Below are 19,372 nucleotides of genomic sequence, written 5' to 3'. Positions count from 1 at the left end.
CTGACCCTGATGATCTCTAAAGCATCCTTTTTAAAAAAAATTTTTTTTTTTTTGAGATGGAGTTACCCAGGCTGGAGTGCAATGGCATGACATTGGCTCACCGCAACCTCCGCCTCCCAGGTTCAAGTGATTCTCAGGCCTCCTGAGTAGCTGGGATTACAGGCATGCGCCACCATGCCCAGCTAATTTTGTATTTATAGTAGAGACAGGGTTTCTCCATATTGGTCAGGCTGGTATCAAACTCCCAACCTCAGATGATCCGGCCCACCTCGGCTTCCCAATGTGTTGGGATTACAGGCCTGAGCCACCTCGCCCAGCCAAACCCATCCTCTTAATGTGTAGTCGTGCTGGGGATGGGTGTCGATCTCTTCACAAACTGTTCTAGCAGTAAGAGTAGAAACACTTAATGCCCATTTCTCCCCAGTCCTCCGTATTTCTCCCTCACGCCCTGGCTAGGGGAGGGTGCCTTCCCTGCAGGGTTCTGAAATATGAAATCTGCAGCAGGCTGGCGCAGAGCATGGTAATGAGCAGAAGATGGGAGGGAGGGAGCTGGGTTGTAATCATCCCTTTCTCGCCACTTCCCTTAGTCCCAAGATGAATCTTTTATTCAACCCGAGTTACACGAAGGTGAGTGCAGGCAGGCACATCGCCATGCCTCCTCCCTTTATTCCCACTCCTTTCTGCTCCCCAGGGTAGCTCACCAGCAGCACCGCATGGCTCCCAGTGAACCCTCACTCTCCTTTGAAAGGCATGAAATCATGCATGTCGGGCACATATATGTGGCTGTTCCTCCCAGACTCCTCCAACCTCTAGAACCTCTGCTGTGGGTAGGGTAGGGCTTCTCTGTTACCAGCCAGAGGCTCTCCTTCTGCTGGCTGGTTTCTGGAATCAGGGCTGGCCCTGATGGAGAACTGTGCCCAGTACCTATGGAGAGACACACACTGCCTATGGACACCAAGTTTTGATGAGTGTCTATGTCAGGGGTTGGGAAACTACAGTCTATGGGCCAAGTCCAGCCCCACTGCCTGTCTTTGTACAGGTGAGGGGCTGAGAATGATTTTTTAAAAGTGGAAGAAAAATCCAAATATTTTGTCATGTGAAATTAATTCCAGTGCTCAGAAAGGGTTTTCTTGGAACAGGGCCATCGCTGTTCCGGCGTTTACAATGGCAGAGTCCAGTGGCTGCAACAGAAACTCAATGTCCTGCCGAGTATAAAATATGTTGTTTGGTGTTCTATAGAAAAAGCTTGCTGACTCCTGGTCTAGATGACTGACTGTCAGAGACCCGTTTAACTGTGACAGAGGCCAGACAGCGCCAACACTGGGGCAGCCACTGAGTTCTGGGGCCGCCGATGGGAGGGTGATGGCCTGGCAGGAGATCGGTCCCTGCTGGTTCTGAGGGGGCCTTTGAAAGAAGGTGGGAGGCCATCTGTGGGACTGCAGGAAAGTGACAAGCCCATTTCTAACTTTCATTGAAAGGTATGCTTTTGGCACTTAAAACTGTAACTAAAGGCATCTTGAACCCTGGTTTCTCCCTAAACGCTTGGCCAGCGCCCCCGCCCTCTGTGAAGTCAGTGCCTACAGAGAGGGACTGTCTGCAGTAGGTGTTTCCTCGAGACTTCACTTTATCTGCAGCTTGTCAACTGGCCCCTGCATTCAGCACCTCCTGTTTCTGCTGTGGAAGCATGTAAGCACCTGTCCCCGAGAGTACCTCCTCTCCTGCCTGGGGATCAGGGATCAAGGGCAGGGCCTGTGTCACAGAGTGGCTGAAGGAGCCCACAGGACTGGGTTAGTGCTTGGCTGAGAGCTGGCAGGGCAAGGAGTGATCAGGGAGCTGGAGAATGACTCCTTTACGGCAGTAGACAGGAGAGTGAATTAGAAGAGAATGGGAGGATAGTGTAATCCGAACGTCACAAGGCAGTGTCTCAGCCACCCCATCCTGTGGGTATCTCCTGCCAGACAAGACTGTTCCTTTAAAAGGAATAGTCATTTCCCGCTTTGTTGCCTACTATTTCTCTTCAGTTACTTGTACATAACGTCCTTAAGATCCTTTTTTGGCAGGAGGGTGGAGTATGGTTAAGGGAGAGAATGTAGCACCTGGTTCTTTTTTCTGCTATCTTCTAGTTTATCAGGAAAAAATAAAAATCATGTTTGGTGATACCTTCTCATAACTTCTAAACTGTCCTGAGCTTTTCAGTCTCCATTCTGCAAGAGAATAGTTTTATCGGGATGACAGGTAAGAAAGGCAGAACCCTTGACTTTCCTGTACAGTTGCTTTTATGTGCCTTTGAAAGCCGAGCCTTCCTCTCTGGGGTTGTGATGCTGGGCTTGGATGCCTGAAATAAGTCAAGCTTCACTAATGAGCAGAATCCACTCAATTCCTCAGAAAGGTGGCTGTCTCCTATGGTTCCCTAGGCAGGTTTTCGCCCGAAATCTGAATTTACAGTCAGGCCATTCACTTTTTCTGCTTTCGTGTCAAAGACCAGGCCATTATGCTAGTAAGTGCACTAAGACTCAACTGGTAGAGGACTTAATAAAAACTAACCTGTGACCAGGTGAAGATGCTCAATGGTCTTACTATGGGATTGTTTCCTATGAGGTGAACAAGTAGCCTGTGGCATGTAGGTTTCTTCCTTTTTTATCCTGTAAGGGAATGAGCTACTAAACATACAACAGGATTGGAGGCAGATTGGCAGGAACGAATTATCCATAAAACGAGAGCAAAATGTACATAAAACCAAAAGCTCGAGTCTGTGGGAAACCCACGATCATTATACTTTGCTCAGCTCCTACAGACAGTTCCAGGTTGCATGTGGCAGTTCCTCTGCATATGGCCTCAGCTGCTGCTATCAACTGGCAATTAAATCAAATGGTTTTTTAGCATGACAGCTGCTTCCCTGTATGGCTTACTTAAATCTAAGAATATATTCTGTGCCTTATGTGTGGAATATTATGGGGCAGTAGATGGTACAAAAATAGGCTTATCCTGGGAAGGTAAGGTAGTGATGTGGAATGTTTAACAGTATGTTTTAACACCATCATGAAAGGCAAACACCAAGGCAACTTAATCCACTGGGAAACGCGGGTGGCGGCTGTGCCGAGCCTTTTGGAGAAATGGAGAGGAACAATGTGATATGTGAGGAAGAACTGGTCCCCCAACTTGGTAAAGAGACAGGTGCCTGGCCAGCCTGGAGCTGGAGTCCACAGTCAGGGCCATCTAAAAGAACAAAGCCTAGGAGGCAGGTTTTGGGGGGTTGAATGCCCGTTCAAACCAATGGGGACTGCTGTGTGATGAACAGCAGAGCTACGCTGGCAAATCACTCAACCTCCTCAAGCCCATTTTCTTTTTGGAAAATGAGCAGGATAGCACCTATGTCATAGGCCTGTTTGAAACTAAAAGGAGAAAACGCATGTAAAGAACCTTGCACGGCACTGGGCACAAAGCAAGCAGCCAGATGTTGGCTGATGTGTGTGGGGACTGCAGTAGGGTTTCTCCTCAAGTTTGGAATTTGCATGTAGTATGATGGCACACACTACAGGCTTTAAAACAGCTGCTATCAGGAAGTTCCTACCATCACGGATGCTGCTGGAATTAACATATGTATGACTTCTAATCTTACCAAATGCATACAAGTAGGAATGATTATCCCCAAATTACAGTCCAAGGGAGGCTCCAGTAAACTGGATAACTTAACCAGGGACACTCCTATCCATTTCACAGGTAAGGCTCTAGAACAGGCAAATGATCAGCTCAGAAGAGTATTTCTTATATTTTACAAATATTTTTATTATGAAGAGTGGCGGTAATAGTATGTAGGTTCCCCATAAAGTATAAATGAGTCTGCTGATGATAAAACAAAATTTTTAATAGCTAAATTTTAGTGTGTATTAGAAAAACTACACATTCCCAAATAAACTCAGTCTTTCAGATACTATTACTTAGGATTAAACTAGGCAGCCTCAATGTTAATCCACTTACACAGACCACGTGTGCGTTACAGCTGGGGTGTTCAGGCATGCCCGCGAGTATTTCCAGCTTTTAATAACAGAACCTTCAAATATGTCTTAAGCATGGAGGGGACTGGGTATCACCATGCCTCTTCTGTGTGATGGATGGGAAGGTGAATATGGATTCCATGTACAGATTCTCATGCTGCATTTTTATACACCTTGCAGGAAGACTTGGGAACTCAAGCTGCTGCCTGGAAGCAAGATTGAAGCACTGCTTCGTACCTAGGGGGCTTTCACCAATGCCATGGACAGGACAGAACATGAATTTTACCCCATCTTCATGCAGCATGATATTAACAGACAGAACTTCTAAGGCTGTTTAAAATGGTAAGTTGTGTTAGAGGTATTCTTTTTTCCTTGACTCTGTTAAGAGATGAGTAGTCATCCCACCTCACACCTGAGGTGTACCGGATTCTGCAGGTAGCAGTCTTGTTCACTGTTCGTTTTGAAAAATCTTATCTTTCTGGATGAAGCTTTTAATCTGGTTATCACATACGTGATTGGAACTGGCTGTGCAAATGAACTTACAGGAATTTTGCATGTATGAATGAAACACGTATCCTCACAAGGCAAGTTTACATCAGTATTGTACACTAGAGCTATGAGGTATACTCCCTGAGCATGCTGGGTTTGTTTAGATCTAAATCTCAGAAAAGAATCAACTGGCTATCAGTTTACCTCGACAACGTTCTTAAACTATTCTGAACATTATGAGAGATTCTTGAAGGATTTGATAAAACATCTTCGATTATTTTCCCAACCTCGATGGCAGCAATAAGCAGAGAGGGAAGCCTTTCCCTGCATTACTTTATCGACATTTACCAGTAACTCCAGAATGTGGAGATGTTTCCAATGGCTTCTTGAAAGTTACCCACACTACTTTATTTGTGGATTCTCAGTATGTAATTCAAAGAAGTCAGTTGAGAGGTTTTGTTTCCTACCGTATGTGAGTTAGAATTCCTTGTACTTACCAATGATTAATACAGGATCTCATCTTTGTCTTAAACTTGGTAATATGAGGCAGATATCTTTTTAGGAGAGATGGGATCATTAAATAATTCTGTTCTCATTAAGGAACTTATTTTCAGGGATATAAAATACTGTGACTAAGTTCAACTGTTTCATTATGTTTTAGCATTCTGATTATGACAAGTGATACTAGTTTATAGCAGTGATACAAAAGTTCTTGATAAAAACCCTGACGGCTGACAAGCTATCCCTTTATGCTAACACTACACTTAGGTGTCACGTGGCAATTCAGTGGGCAACGCTGGGCACAAAGGCACTAAAGACAAGTCATGAAAGGCTTCTCCTACTTAAATGCACTTCCTAATCCAAACATGTTTTTGAGCGGCGCTCCCCAGTCGTCTTCGCCATGCCAACACACGGAGGTGCCGCACTCTTCCAGGGCAGGGGTCGGCACAGTTTTTCTGTAAAGGCCAGATAGTAAATATTTTCAGCTTTTCAGGGCATGTGGTTTCTGTTGCAACTACTCGACTTTGCTGTTGTAGTGTGAAACAGCCATGGACTCCACCTAACCAAATGAGCAGGGCTTGTGTTTTTGTACAAAGGCAAGGCAGTGGGCGGGCTTTGTTCTGTGGGCCACAGTGGTCGGCTGTCCCTGCTCCAGGGAATTGGGCGGACTGGGAAGGAGGATATTGCTGAAGGTCATTCTCCTCTACCTTCTCACCTCCACAGTTCCTGGTCTTGAGTAAGGACACATGGGGAGCTGTGGAGAAAATCGTTAAGCATCTCTCCTAAAGAGCATTCACAGAATGGGCACAAAGCTCTGTCGGCAGGGAAGACTGTTCTAGGTTCCAGTGAAGTTCTTAGTAATATTAAAATAACTGAATATAGAACTCTCTCCCTCAATCATAACTTTTTTTCCTTACAGGAAATTCTAAATACAGGGATATATTGCTGAATACCTTTTCCTTAACTATGAGACTTTGTTGCAGAATTACATTACTCCCACTAGGGATGGAAAGGAGGAAGGGTTTGGGAATAGAAAAGGTAGGTACTTAATTTTAAAAAAAAAAGTGTCACTGTGCACTTCTTAATAAAAAGAAAAGGTAGGTAAATAGTAGATCCAGCATTCCAGCTTTGAGAAGAGACACACAACATACAGGTCAACACATGCTGGCATGGAACAGCACCCTGGCTTTCCTGTAGTTTTGGGGATTTTTGAGACAAGGTTTCATTTCCATCACCCAGGCTGGAAAGCAATGGCACAATCTCAGCTCACTGCAGCCTCCACCTCCTGGGTTCAAGTGATTCTCCTGCCTCAGCCTCCTGAGTAGCTGGGACTACAGGCATGTGCCACTAAGCTTGGCTACATTTTACTTTTTTTTTTGTAGAGACGGGTTTCACCACATTACACAGGCTGGTCTTGAACTCCTGGGCTCAAGTGATCTGCCCACCTTGGCCTCCCAAAGTGCTGGGATTACAGGTGTGAACCACTGCACCTGGCATTCCCATAGTTTTAAGAGAGCTGGGACTTAAGAGGAACTGACTGCATGTATTTTGGCACGAGCATACTACAAGCAAGGCTGAGACAGGGGTGTGTGTGTGTGATATATAACTAACCCTCTACATCAGAAAGGAGGTTCGGGAAACACTTATCCATTGATGCTGCCTAAATTTCCTCAAAGCTCTTCCTACCTGTAAGTATCCAACTTACTCGCTATAGACCAAAGCAAAAATAAAAAAATTAGACATTGAAGGCCAGGGTCAGTGGCTCATACCTGTAATCCCAGCACTTTGGGAGGCCGACACTGGTGGATCACCTGAGGTCAGGAGTTCAAGACCAGCCTGACCAATATGGAGAAACCCCGTCTCTACTAAAAATACAAAATTAGCCTGGTGTTGTGGTGCATACCTGTAACCTCAGCTACTTGGGATGCTGAGGTGAGAGAATCGCTTGAACCCAGGAGGTGGAGGTTGCGGTGAGCCAAGATTGTGCCACTGCACTCCAGCCTGGGCAACAAGAGTGAAACTCCATCTCAAAAAAAAAAAAAAAAAAAAAAAATATATATATATATATATATATAGAGAGAGAGAGAGAGAGAGAGAGAGAGAGAGAGAGAGAGAGAAATATATATATATTATATATAGAGAGAAATATATATATATAATATATATATATATTTTAAAAATTGGACACTGAATAGTTTGATGAGATGAAGAGACGTGGAAAATCCACCAGCCAAAAACAACCCTAACAAACTGAGAGGAACTTCTCAGTAATGCACAGAAACTCTTAAGAAGGGATAGGGGTAGGATTCTTAAAAGTTTCCAGGAAGAGATGATAAATTAACCACCTGTTCACTACTATACTCAATTAAGATGTATAAAATGTGATTTAACATTTTATTTAGTGTGCTATTTTAAAAATCAGCTTAAAACATATTGTAAGGTTTTTTCATAGGTTTACCTACAACTCAAATGCCCATCCTTAGCTCTTGTGTTTCTCACACCTACCAAGATCTGGTCAAGGGTCCCAAAGAACCCAAGGGGAAGGGCCTGATGTGGGCTCATTTCCTGCCAATTCAGATACTTTCCTGTATCAACATGTAGGTAGGAGTCTGGTATCTCATACAGATGAATGGTAATGAGATACTAGCTTTTTATTGAGAAATAACTTCTCAGTTTTAATGATGAACGTTGTCATCTTCACATCTCCTTGAATAATAACTTTATGATTAAACAAAACTAGTTTTTCTCTAATTCTCAGTTGCTCTTGACAGCAAGCCAAGAACATCCAGACAGAACCAGATCTGTCTACGTTAATAATACATTTACTTCCTATATCATTGTTTTAGATTCCAATAATTTTATTTTTTTTCACTCCCTCTCCCTGTCCCAAATATCAAATATCATACATTTTTCAGTTGTTAAGTATGTACTGTAGTCGTCTCCACCGTGCACCCTTTGCTGTTCCAGAGCTTTAAGTGATGTCCAGGTCAACACTACTTACGCCAGCGCTGCAGCTCTTTGGATAAACAGAGACAAATGTAAGGATCCAAGAGGCCACTTCCAATGACTGCTGCTATCTCTTGCCTCTACAGATCATTCTGTTCTATTTTTGTTTTATAAGTTTGGAAATAGAGTATTACGCACAGTGAGAAGTTGGTTTCACTTTCTTCAGTCTCTATTCACTCATGCCAGGTATCAAACAATCCCTAGCAGATTGATAAAACCTCTCTTCTCTGTGGAGAAATGACTCTTGGTTTTGGGCCTCTCCATTTATGCTGGATGATCAGAAAGGGATTTCTTTTCCTCACCCATGGCCAGGTGTCTAGTACAGGGGATGGCGGCGAGGCCATCCCAGCCAGCATGCAGGAGTGTGCTGTGGCCCTGTTCCTGCTGTCGGACCTACCCGCTACTCACTAGGCACCAATTTCTTTAAATCCCAATTAGAATCAGATTTTGATTTTTTTTTTTTTTTTTTTTGAGATAGAGTTTCACTCGTCACCCAGTCTAGAGTGCAGTGGTACAATCTCAGCTTACTGTAACCTCCACCTCCTAGGTTCAAGCAATTCTCCTGCCTCAGCCTCCCGAGTACCTGGGATCACAGATGCCTGCCACCAGGCCCAGCTAATTTTTATATTTTGAGTAGAGACAGGGTTTCACCACATTGGCCAGGCTGGACTTGAACTCCTGAACTCAGGTAATCTGCCCACCTTGGCCTCCCAAAGTGCTATTATAGGTGTGAGCCACCGAGCCCAGCCCCAAAATACTGGTTTTTTACTGTACAAAAACCAACACAAAAATGAATTGTACAAAAATACTGGTATTTTTGATACCCACTCATAATGTCTTTTTAACTATAAGGATATATTCTTATAATACAATACTTTAAGAAACAAACAAGGATATCTTAAAAGAGAAATGAAATTAAGGTATTTTCCTTCTGGTTAAGACTAAGTGCAAGCTGAAACTCAGAACCATAATGGCGCTTTGTTTTTTAAGTGTTTAAAGTAGGTTAACTGAGATAGCAATAAGACTTAGACACATTGGTAAGTGACAGCTGTATTCTATCACTCCTCCTGTTTTGTGGTATAAAGGTGTTTGATTTCAATGCCAAAAAGGTGCTCTTAGGCACCAAGGAAAAGCACCTTCCCTTGTAGCAGGGAAACAGTTCTTAGGTACCTAAACTTTTAGCAGGGAAGGAAAAAAGCTAGAAAGGCTGGGTGCAGTGGCTTACGCCTGTAATCCCAGCACTTTGGGAGGTTGAGACAGGTGGATCACCTGAGGTTAGGATTTCAAGACCAGCCTGACCAACATGGAGAAACCCCATCTCTACTAAAAATAGAAAATTAGCCGGGCGTGGTGGTGCATGTCTGTAGTCCCAGCTACTTGGGAGGCTGAGGCAGAAGAATCACTTGAATCCAGGAGGTGGAGGTTGCAGTGAGCTGAGATCCTGCCACTGCACTCCAGTCTGGGCGGTAAGAGTGATACTCCATCTCAAAAAAAAAACAGAAAAAACCCTAGGAGCTATAAGGAAGAAAAAATCAAGACAAATAAGTGACAAGATGAAACAGAGGACAAGGGCAATTATGTAAATTCTAGTCAAATCTTATACAGGCTGTTACAACCAAACTTCTAATAAAACCCAGAGCCCCCAGGTAATAGCTCATTCACCATGGCATGTCAGATACTGCAAAAGGGTAAAAGGAAAAGCAATTCAGAGAAACCCTCAGAAGTCCTCATAATGGAATGGGACCTGTTATTTAGGCTGGAAATATAGAAAGGCTTACTCAGATGCCTGAAACTCCAGCTACAACACAGGATGAAGTACCCAGTGAAGAGCATCGTGATGCTGCCCACTCCACTCTTCCTTATGGTGGTGTTGCACCTGATCCAGCCTGTTCAGAAGGAAACACGGCTTGTTACAGTGACCGGAACTAGGGTTAGTATCCGCGAGTCATTCAAGTTCTCCCAGTTAGCTTGGGTGATGGAACTGTAATTCAGATACTTTATATGCACATATTTTAAACACATTAACAGCTAACTAACATCGAGGAACCGTAATTTGACTAGATTCAAATTAGTTACTGTTGTTTTGGGACCTTGGCTAAAATCTTTAGTGGGAGGAGGCTAATGAAACTGGTTAACTTGAAGTTTAAAGTCCTTCTGCTTTGAAAGGAGGTGCAATAGATGTGGGCAAGGGAAAGCTGGGGGTGGGTATTAAAAAATACAAGCTGTGGAACACATGGTAGTTGTTAGTTTCAGTGCTTTCAGATATGTCAAACTCCAAAATGAAAACAGACATTTTAATATTTTTTTCTTCTCCTCTTGAACCTTGCTATAACAGCCTAAAGAGAAACTTTTCCAACTGCCTGGAACCAGCAACAGAATGCAACAGTCAAACTCCAGCCTCACCTTTTTGTACAGCTCCCAAGAACCTCATTAGAGAGAAGCTGGAGGTTGTAAGTCCGGTAGGGGGTTCCAAATTCCTCATATGAGTCGAGCTTCTTTCCAACAAAGAAACTGTGGTTCCAAACAGAAGTCACTGTCATTTGTTTACCAAAGTGTACCCCCTTCCCCAACATCCAGTGCTGAGGTTCCAGGGCTAAGCCGCAGGAAAAGCATATTCTAAACAGGTGCATTAAAGATTTCTGCTTTGAACTGCAGCTGTGTGCTCAAAGTCAAATCAATTCCAGTGAAAAGGGTTTTTTAAAAGGCCAAGGGAAATCCCCTGAAAATCAGGACCTCTACTTATTTTTAGTCTGAGTACCCTGGCCAGGTGATTCATGTGCATGTGCTTCATGAAGTGAGTCTTTTACATCATCTTTTTTTTTTTTTTTTTTTTTTTTTTTTTTTAAGACAGAGACTCACTGTTGCCCAGGCTGGAGTGCAGTGGCTTGACCTCAGCTCAGAGTGCAACCTCCGCCTTCTGGGTTCAAACGATTTTCCTTCCTCAGCCTCCCGAGTACCTGGGATTACAGGCATGTGCTGTTACACCAAGCTAATTTTTGTATTTTTAGTAGAGACACAGTTTCACTGTGTCGGCCAGGCTGGTCTCAAACTCCTGACTTCATGTGATCCGCCCACCCCAGCCTCCCAAAGTGCTGGGATTACAAGCGTGAGCCACTGCGCCTGGCCTCTTTTACATCTTCTATGACCTGCTAAACGTTTTAGCCAAAAGCATGACTTTCTACTATGATAAATGACTGCAACTTGTCCACAGTCAACATGCCTGTTCTATTACCCTATCGCTATTCCTGGCCAGCATCATTTCCTATTTATGTTCAGTACATGAATAACTTAAGCAGAACCAGAAAAGAGGGCTTATCCTCCTTAACATGTTTCTCCTGCACATGGCTTTCTCCATGTTTAATGCTAGGTAATCTCTACGACTGGCAGTTCTCTAGTCTTGGTTTCCTTAGTCAGGATAAACAATACCTTGAACACCGATTAACAGGTTTAGCAGGTATAGTAACCGTTGCTGTGGATGTTAAAAATACCCAAATGATCATTAAAGAACAATGAAAAGAATTATGTTGGCTTCCAGGAAATTGTAAAGAAGATAATTCTTTTGCAAGGTGGTTAGTCCCTTTAAAAAAAAGTCCATTCATCTTAGAAAAAATTTGAGGAAAAAGATGCAAAGAGACAACTTCCTGAAAATTGCGACCATGTTGTCAGCAGTGTCAGGAACACATGGTTCCCTGACCTTGCCCTGCTTTCTCCAGTCGGGTGAGCCTACTGGCCTGTCCTGATTAAGCTAACAGTTAATTTAGTCACTGTTAGCTCACTGGCCTGCCTTTCAGTATCAAAGGAGTTGGCTTCCTGAGAAGGGCAAATGACTTATTAAATGTCTTGCCTGAGTGAGAAAGGGTATATAGCCTATTCTCTTATGCAGATTCCAGTAAAACTCAACTCTAATTTGTAGCCTTTGGAGATAGCCATTACCTGGTGAAATTACAAAGCTTTTCAGGAGCCAATGGCATTACCATTTTTTTTTTTAAGACAGTCTCACTCTGTCATCCAGGCTGAAGTGCAATGGCGTGTTCTAGGCTCACTGCAACCTCCGCCTCCCGGGTTCAAGTGATTCTCTTGCCTCAGCCTCCCCAGTTGCTGGGATTACAGGCTCGTGCCAACACACCTGGCTAATTTTTCTATTTTTAGTAGAGATGGGGTTTCACTATGTTGGCCAGGCTGCTCTCGAACTCCTGACCTCGTGATCCACCTGCCTTGACCTCCCAAAGTGCTGGGATTACAGGCGTGAGCCATGGCATCTGGCCAGCACTACTTTTTAATCCCTGTAGACTGATGTGGCCTTGAAGTCCTTGGCCAATGGAGGGATCAGGGCTTGACATGATCCTAGGGTTTCTCTCCTCTGGTATCTTCTGTTCGTTTGGGGGTAGCATCAGAGTCTGAATACTGATCCCGGATCCAACTTCAATAGTTTTTCAATTTATAATAGAAGTAGAGGCCGTATGATGATTATACCTTATTTACCATCTGATATAGAAGTACTGAACTAAGCACAGCATTTATTAGTTACAGACTATAAGCAATAAAAGGAATTAGTTTCTCACCATTATTTGGAAGGAACTTACTGAAAAAGAAAATTGTATTTTCCTGCCTACTTTCTATTTCATAACGTTGCCAATTTAATATTTTAAGTTATTGTATCTTATTACTATATTCTTTGAACCTAACAGTGAAATAGATCAGTAACATAGCAAACAAGGTATTGACTTCTATCTGTGGTCTTTAAAGTCTGAGGTTTACTGCTAAGGATAATTAGTAGAGTCAGATGAGCCTGGATTTGAATCCTGATTCCGTCACTGCATGGACATGGGCAAGTCACTTAAGATGTCTGAAGCTCAGATTTCTCATGAGGAATAACAGGGCGAGACAGTGGTGTCACCTCAGAGCTGTTACGAGGATTAAATGAGATAATGTAATGCCTGTAGCATAATGATAGTCAAACGTCAGGTCCCTCCCTTTTTCCCTCTAAAATGAAAAGTGCCTTTATCAAGGACACTCCTAAGCACTAAAAAGATAGTACAGAAAATACAAAACTTCTTCAACTTGCTAGAGTGATTTATCATGGGGCGAGTGTGTACATTTGCAATTGAAAAACATACAGACAAGTAGGGCACTGTAACAAACGTGGTTTTAGTTATGGTTTAGTGGAAAGGATTCAACTAGGCCTCAGGAAACAAGGTTCTCCTTGCAGCTCTACTATTATCGGCAACACGAACTTGGACAAGTGACTTATTTGCTTTGTGCCTGTTTCATCATCTGCAAAATAGGGATAAATTCATTCTGCCCACCTCTGAGTTTTGTGGCCAAAATAAAAAAAATACATGCCAGGCACAGTGGCTCAGACCTATAATCCCAGCACTTTGGGAGGGCGAGGCGATTCACCTGAGGTCAGGAGTTGGAGACCAGCCTGACCAACATGATGAAAGCCCATCTCTACTAAAATACACAAAAATTAGACAGGTGTGGTGGTACATGCCTGTAATCCCAGCTACTCGGGAGGCTGAGGCAGGAGAACTGCTTGAACCGGGGAGGTGGAGGTTGCAGTGAGTCAGGATCACGTCACTGTACTCCAGTCTGGGTGACAAACTGAGACTCCATCTCAAAAAACAAATAATAAAAATGGCACTCAGAAAACCACAAAGCAACACAAATGTTAATATCATTAAATGTGTTTATTATAAAGAAGGGGCTTGACTTTGTGACTACAAGTTTGTACAAAAAGGTCTAGACATTAGGCCTATTTATAGAAGGCAGTTAAAGAAAATGTAGCTTTGGGCTGGGTGCGGTGGTTCACACCTATAATCCCAACACTTTGGGAGGCCAAGGCGGGTAGATCACAAGGTCAAGAGATCAAGACCATCCTGGCCAACATGGTGAGACCCTGCCTCTTCTGAAAATACAAAAATTAGCTGGGTGTGGTGGCGTGTGCCTGTAGTCCCATCTACTGGGGAAGCTGAGATAGGAGAATCACTTGAACCCAGGAGGCAGAGGGTGCAGTGAGCCGAGATCACACTACTGCACTCTATCCTGGCAACAGAGCAAGACTGTTTCAAAAAAAAAAAGCAGCTTTGGACTAGCAATGCTCTGCTCTTAGTACACATCCATTTTGAGACCAGGCAAATCGAGGTTTAGTGACTATGAGATCATTTGCAAAATCTTTTCCTGAGCCTCCACTTCCACTTACCTGCTTTGCCTGCCCTCTTACCTGGCTACTTTCACCTGCATACTTCTTTGCTACTCTAAATGCCTAGATGTTGAAATTGCCCATAAACCTAGAATCTATTTCTTGTACAACCTGGTCCTGACTGGATTCTAAACACAGTGCTCATTCTATTCTTTCTTTCAACTGCTTTCAGTATTGCCAGCCTACTGCAAACTAGTGCAACATTCAACTAGTGCAACTTTCAACACCTGGGGGAGAGAAACAGGGATAAACCATAACTACTGACCCCTAAAGCAAGGAGTAATGTTTTTAAGACTTTTTTTTTTTTTTTTTTGAGACGGAGTTTCGCTCTCGTTACCCAGGCTGGAGTGCAATGGCGTGATCTCGGCTCACCGCGACCTCCACCTCCTGGATTAAGGCAATTCTCCTACCTCAGCCTCCTGAGTAGCTGGGATTACAGGCACACGCCACCATGCCCAGCTAATTTTTTGTATTTTTAGTAGAGATGGGGTTTCACCATGTTGACCAGGATGGTCTCAATCTCTTGACCTCATGATCCACCCGCCTCGGTCTCCCAAAGTGCTGGGATTAAAGGCGTGAGCCACTGCACCCGGCCCAACATTTTTTTTTTTTTTAGACAGGGTCTCACTCCCATTGCCCAGGCTGCAGTGAAGTGACATGCTCACTGCAGCCCTGACTTCCCCAGGCTCAGGTGATTTCCCCCACTTTAGCCTCCTGACCAAAGTGCTTAGATTACAGGCGTCAGCCACTGCACCCAGCCTCTTTCAGGACTTTATGTGCAGTCCACTGGCATGCCTAGGTGAAAATAAGCTAAATGATTGAAAATGTTAGTATTTTGACTCTCATAAGATGGGACAGATGGCCCTTGAAAATAAGCTTGTTTACCTTGTGAGAGTGTTTCCCCCTGTGGACTGGTAAGTTGTGGCTTCCGGGACACTGCATTCCAATACTGAGGCTTCCCTGGCAACACCCCTAGTCCAAGGTAACCAGGATAGAGCTCTGGAAACCACTCCAGCCCCATGCAGCTAGGAAGGGCCTTCCTGCCAGCAGCTGCAGCATGACTGGTGAAGGGGCTCTGAGGAGTGTGATGCTGGGTTGAATGTAAAGGGCTCTGGCACCCAGTGTGTGATGCTTGGAACTGACTGACTGATTTGGGCTCCAGAGACATCTGTCCCTCAGGACTCTCCATTAATGCCCTGACACCAGGGACATGATTATGACTCCAGGCTTCTACTTTCTCTTCTTGAAGAAATTTTGTAGCTAGAGAAGCAAGACTTTGACCACTTGGCTGCGATACAGAATGCAACTTGTAAGTTGTCTCCCTTGGAATGAACAAGCTTAAATGTGGTCCTTCACCTTGAGACTTCCTTCCTGTGGCTGAATCACTGGTGCTGAAGTTCTCAGAGCCATGTCTCAAGGCAGTCCAGTCCTGCTTTTCTGTTGCGGACACACTTTTCTCTGCATTTCTTTTGCTCCCACACGTCTCTACTCCAAGCCTAAGTCCTTTCTCTTGGTTCTCCATGACTTGGATTTTACCTAATGAGCTCATTTTAAGGCTTAAAATGAGTGATTCTGTGTTCTTTTCAGGAGTCTCAGTGACTCGAACATCAGCAGAAACTCCTGAGAGGTGATCCCTGCCTTTGGATTCTCTCTCATTGCTTGACAATGATGTTCTTACCCTTTTAACCCCATCACCAACATTCTTTGGAGAACTATGACAATCACCGGTGGGCCCATCTAGCAATTTTACTAGAAGTTCCTGTCTTTGGGGATCAATTTTGTCCAACTGCAGATCATAAGAGGTAGTTTGTATATTATTAGGTATAGTTGAGGAGTATTTTCTATCTTGATTTGACAAAGAAAGTTCTATTGAGCCAACCAGTAAAGATGCCCCAGCTTCTGAAGGATGACGTCCACTGTCTCCTGACTTAGGCAGATCTTTGGCAAGTTCTCTTTTAGGAGAGGTGTCCTCTGTTGCATAAAACTGAGCCTTGGTTTCTTCTTGGAAAGCAGTCTTCGGCTTAGTATTTTTTGGCATTTTGAAGGATGGTTGGGTTGGATTCTTGCCATCTTTATCTGCCTCTGTAGTAGTTGCTCTTTCCAAACCAACAGCAGGTAGTGGAAAGGACTTCACTGTCTGTTCTGGTTTGTCCATCATCAACTTAGAATTTCTTTCTTCATTCTCTGTCTCTAACTCTTTCCCTTTAGCTTTTATTACAACAACTTTGATTGGCCCTTTCATTTTTTTAGCATTTGGGAGTGAAGCAGGCTTGGACTGATCCATTTTTTGTTCAGTAGGTGTGGTTGGTCCTATCATCTTACAATATGGCAAGTGGGATTTTAATCGTTTAAATGGCTTCTTACAATAAGGGCACACTTCCATTCTGGATGGATTATCACTCATCCTATTCCTAAAAAAGGTAAACGTCAGATTATAAGGAGCACATAGTTTGTAAATATTAATATTTTACTTATGTGTTGGAGCTTTTAAATTCATTTGGAACAAGCTAGATGTTTGCTACTTAAGGTTATAGGAAGTCAACTAGACATTACATGAGTATGAAAATTTGTTTTAAAACCCCTAAATACATTATTCAAGGACAGAATGGAAAGAATTAAAAACTCAGGCCAGGAACCAAAGGTTATTTATTTATTTTGAAGACAGAGTCTTGCTCTGTCACCCAAGCTGGAGTGCAGTGGCACAATCTCAGCTCACTACAACCTCCACCTCCCAGATTTAAGCAATTCTCTTGCCTCAGCCTCCCAAGTAGCTGGAACTACAGAGGTATGCCACCACATGTAGCTAATGTTTTGTATTTTAGTAGAGACAGGGCCATGTTGCCCAGGCTGATCTCGAACTCCTGAGCTCAGGCAAACTGTCCACCTCAGCCTCCCAAAGTGCTGGGATTACAGGTGGGAATGACCACGCCCGGCCAAAGATTATTGATTACAGCAGAGGTTTCCAAAGTGATATATGGAAGATTCACTGGGGTGTAAGAATAGGAGAACTCCCACAATCTAAGAATGACAAATGAACCTCTACTAACATTTAATTAGTAATATGCATATATATACACAGAGACATATAAAATGTATGTATAATGCACAAATATATACATGGTAAGGACACAGTCCTGTTTTTTATAGTTATAATACAATAGATTGTTGGCAAATTTGCTTAGTTTGACAACTTTGTTAAATATATACCATGTAAAAATTTAAAAAAAACATACCATTACCTATGTACCTTTCAGTTAGAGTCCAGAAAGAAAATGTTTAATTCCAAAGTTTAGTTGAAAGGTATTTCCTTTCTATATTTCTTATTCTCTCCGTAAAGTTCCAGAGGGCAAGAAATATACCTATCCTGTGCACAGCTGTATGTAAAAACCTAGCACTGAGCTGGCATACAATATTTGTTGAATGAATTATTCCTCTAGATATAAACGTTTAAATATTATTCAGTACTACAACTGATAATACCTTCTGACCACCAAAGAGATTAAAAAGGGTGACTGAAACTACTTAAAAATACACCCAATCCTGACCAATGCATTCATTCAAGCAACAAACCCATCTTATCCTGTACAAAGTCATTCAGAACAAAACTGTTTTCTGTCAACAGATTACAGTAATCATTCTTACTTTGTTGTTGGTTGTTTGTTTGAGATGGAGTCTTGCTCTGTCGCTCAGGCTGGAGTGCAGTGGCACGATCTCGGCTCACTGAAACCTCTGCCTCCCCGGTTCAAGTGGTTCTCCTGCCTCCCGAGTAGCTGGGATTACAGATGCATGCCACTACGCCCGGCTAATTTTAGTATTTTTAGTAGAGACAGGGTTTCACCATGTTGGCCAGGCTGGTCTCGAACTCCTGACCTCAAGTGATCCACCTGCCTCAGCCTCCCAAAGTGCTGGCATTACAGGCGTGAGCCACTGCGCCCGGCCTGCTGGGATTACAGGCGTGAGCCATCATTCTTTGGAGGTATACATCGACCACACGATGAAAGCCATAGACCGTTTGTTTACAAAACTATACAAAAATGAAACCAGTCCATGGATCTTTGGCTAACAAGGTTAGAAAGGGCTTGACACCTGCTAGACGTTTCTGCCTCTAATCCACCTCACACTCAATCCTACTTGAAAGATCTCTGTACATTCTCACGGTAACGTCCATACGTCGGTGTCTGTTTTCTTACCCAAGCTCTTCTAGGAGGATGCTAGTTTTGCGAGTACTTCTCCCGGATGCCCATGCTTCCCGATCACCGTTCCCGGGTGTGGCGGAATGAAATGTGAATGTCAGCCTGTGTAAGACACGATCAGACAGGTGACTCGGCAGCAGCACAGTGAGTAAATGCGGCAAGGTATCGAACCAAATACAAACACATGTCCGGAAAAACAGAGTTAAGACCTCCCCCCTCCTGCCCCCGGTCAGCCTCCGGGCTCAAGGAGAACCTCACGGTTGCTTTAATCCTCACCACCAGCGCTCTCCAACCGCTTTTCCCTCCTCCGGCCGCGCTACCAGCCTGCCCACCTTCCCGGACTCTTCCTTTCCCAGAAAGCTGTTTCGATTCTGCCTAGCGGAGTAAACGGGGTCGGCGTTCCCGCAGCCTCACCGAGGGGTCCAGGGTCCCTCCTGCGGTTTCGGCAAGACCTTCCGCCGGCCCCAGCACCCAATACCCGATACCCTCCCCCGGCACCCTATGCTCTCCCTTCTCCGCTCAGGACAGTTTCCCCCAGACTTAGAACGTGGGCCGCGGAAGGCAACCCCTGGAAGCTCACCACAGAGAAGTGCTCACCACAGAGAAGTCCTCACCTCGGAAGACCTGAAAGCGGCGGCCTAGACTACAAGCCCCCCAGGGTATCTCCCCAGCGCCTGCCCAACCCCCGGCCAGAGCCCCGCGTCAGGCCATCTGCACCACTGCCTAATGGGTCCGCCTATTTTTAAAAACATATTACCTCACATGAATTCAACTCAAATACTTGTGTGATATTATTATGACATAATTTAATTTATTTGAAACCTGGCTTGACTTTTACACCCTACCTTCCGTTGGCTCTGAACAGGCGTCCGCTTCGGCCACCCTCAGAGAGGTCCTTTCTCCCAGATGCTGCGAGTCGCTCCTCCTGCTGCGAGTCGCTCCTCCTGCTCCGAGCCCGCCTCTTCCCGTGGGCGGGGTTACCGGTC

The 19,372-nt window shown here is 44.0% G+C and overlaps 1 protein-coding gene across 18 annotated transcripts; it reads right to left on the bottom strand.

The window, feature by feature from the left end:
- Positions 1-3,761: 3,761 nt before the first annotated feature.
- MTNAP1 (mitochondrial nucleoid associated protein 1) lies at positions 3,762-19,337 on the bottom strand. Of its 18 annotated transcripts, none has more exons than XR_013535978.1 (7): positions 18,967-19,101; positions 18,384-18,488; positions 15,079-16,604; positions 10,395-10,502; positions 9,770-9,877; positions 7,892-8,001; positions 3,762-5,440 (listed from the first exon to the last, which is right to left on the bottom strand). XR_013535978.1 is itself a non-coding variant. In XM_008997678.5 (6 exons), the coding sequence occupies exons 3-6, from the start codon at positions 16,595-16,597 to the stop codon at positions 5,340-5,342; spliced, it is 1,836 nt and encodes a 611-aa protein (XP_008995926.1). In that variant the 5' UTR covers positions 16,598-16,604; positions 18,384-18,488; positions 19,232-19,337; the 3' UTR covers positions 3,762-5,339. The 18 variants fall into 18 exon arrangements, 15 of the variants coding, with proteins under 15 accessions (XP_008995926.1, XP_008995925.1, XP_054112408.1 ...); XR_004743528.3 differs by having other exon boundaries at positions 19,001-19,101; XR_013535979.1 differs by lacking the exon at positions 10,395-10,502 and having other exon boundaries at positions 19,001-19,101.
- Positions 19,338-19,372: the final 35 nt, after the last annotated feature.

This window comes from Callithrix jacchus, chromosome 5, assembly GCF_049354715.1.
Source record: "Callithrix jacchus isolate 240 chromosome 5, calJac240_pri, whole genome shotgun sequence".
NCBI classification, from domain to species: domain Eukaryota; kingdom Metazoa; phylum Chordata; class Mammalia; order Primates; family Cebidae; genus Callithrix; species Callithrix jacchus.
This window is presented reverse-complemented; position numbering and strand designations above follow the sequence as displayed.

Excerpts from the sequence above, each read along its gene's own strand:
- MTNAP1 (XM_008997678.5), bottom strand. The coding sequence starts at position 16,597 with ATGAGTGATAATCCATCCAGAATGGAAGTGTGCCCTTATTGTAAGAAG. Across the intron at positions 10,503-15,078 it reads GGGGGAAACACTCTCACAAG|TTTCTTTGTTGGAAAGAAGC; the intron begins GTAAACAAGCTT and ends TTGGAACCACAG. Across the intron at positions 5,441-9,769 it reads CTGGAGTTTCAGGCATCTGA|AAAAACTGTGCCGACCCCTG; the intron begins GTAAGCCTTTCT and ends TGGCCTTTACAG.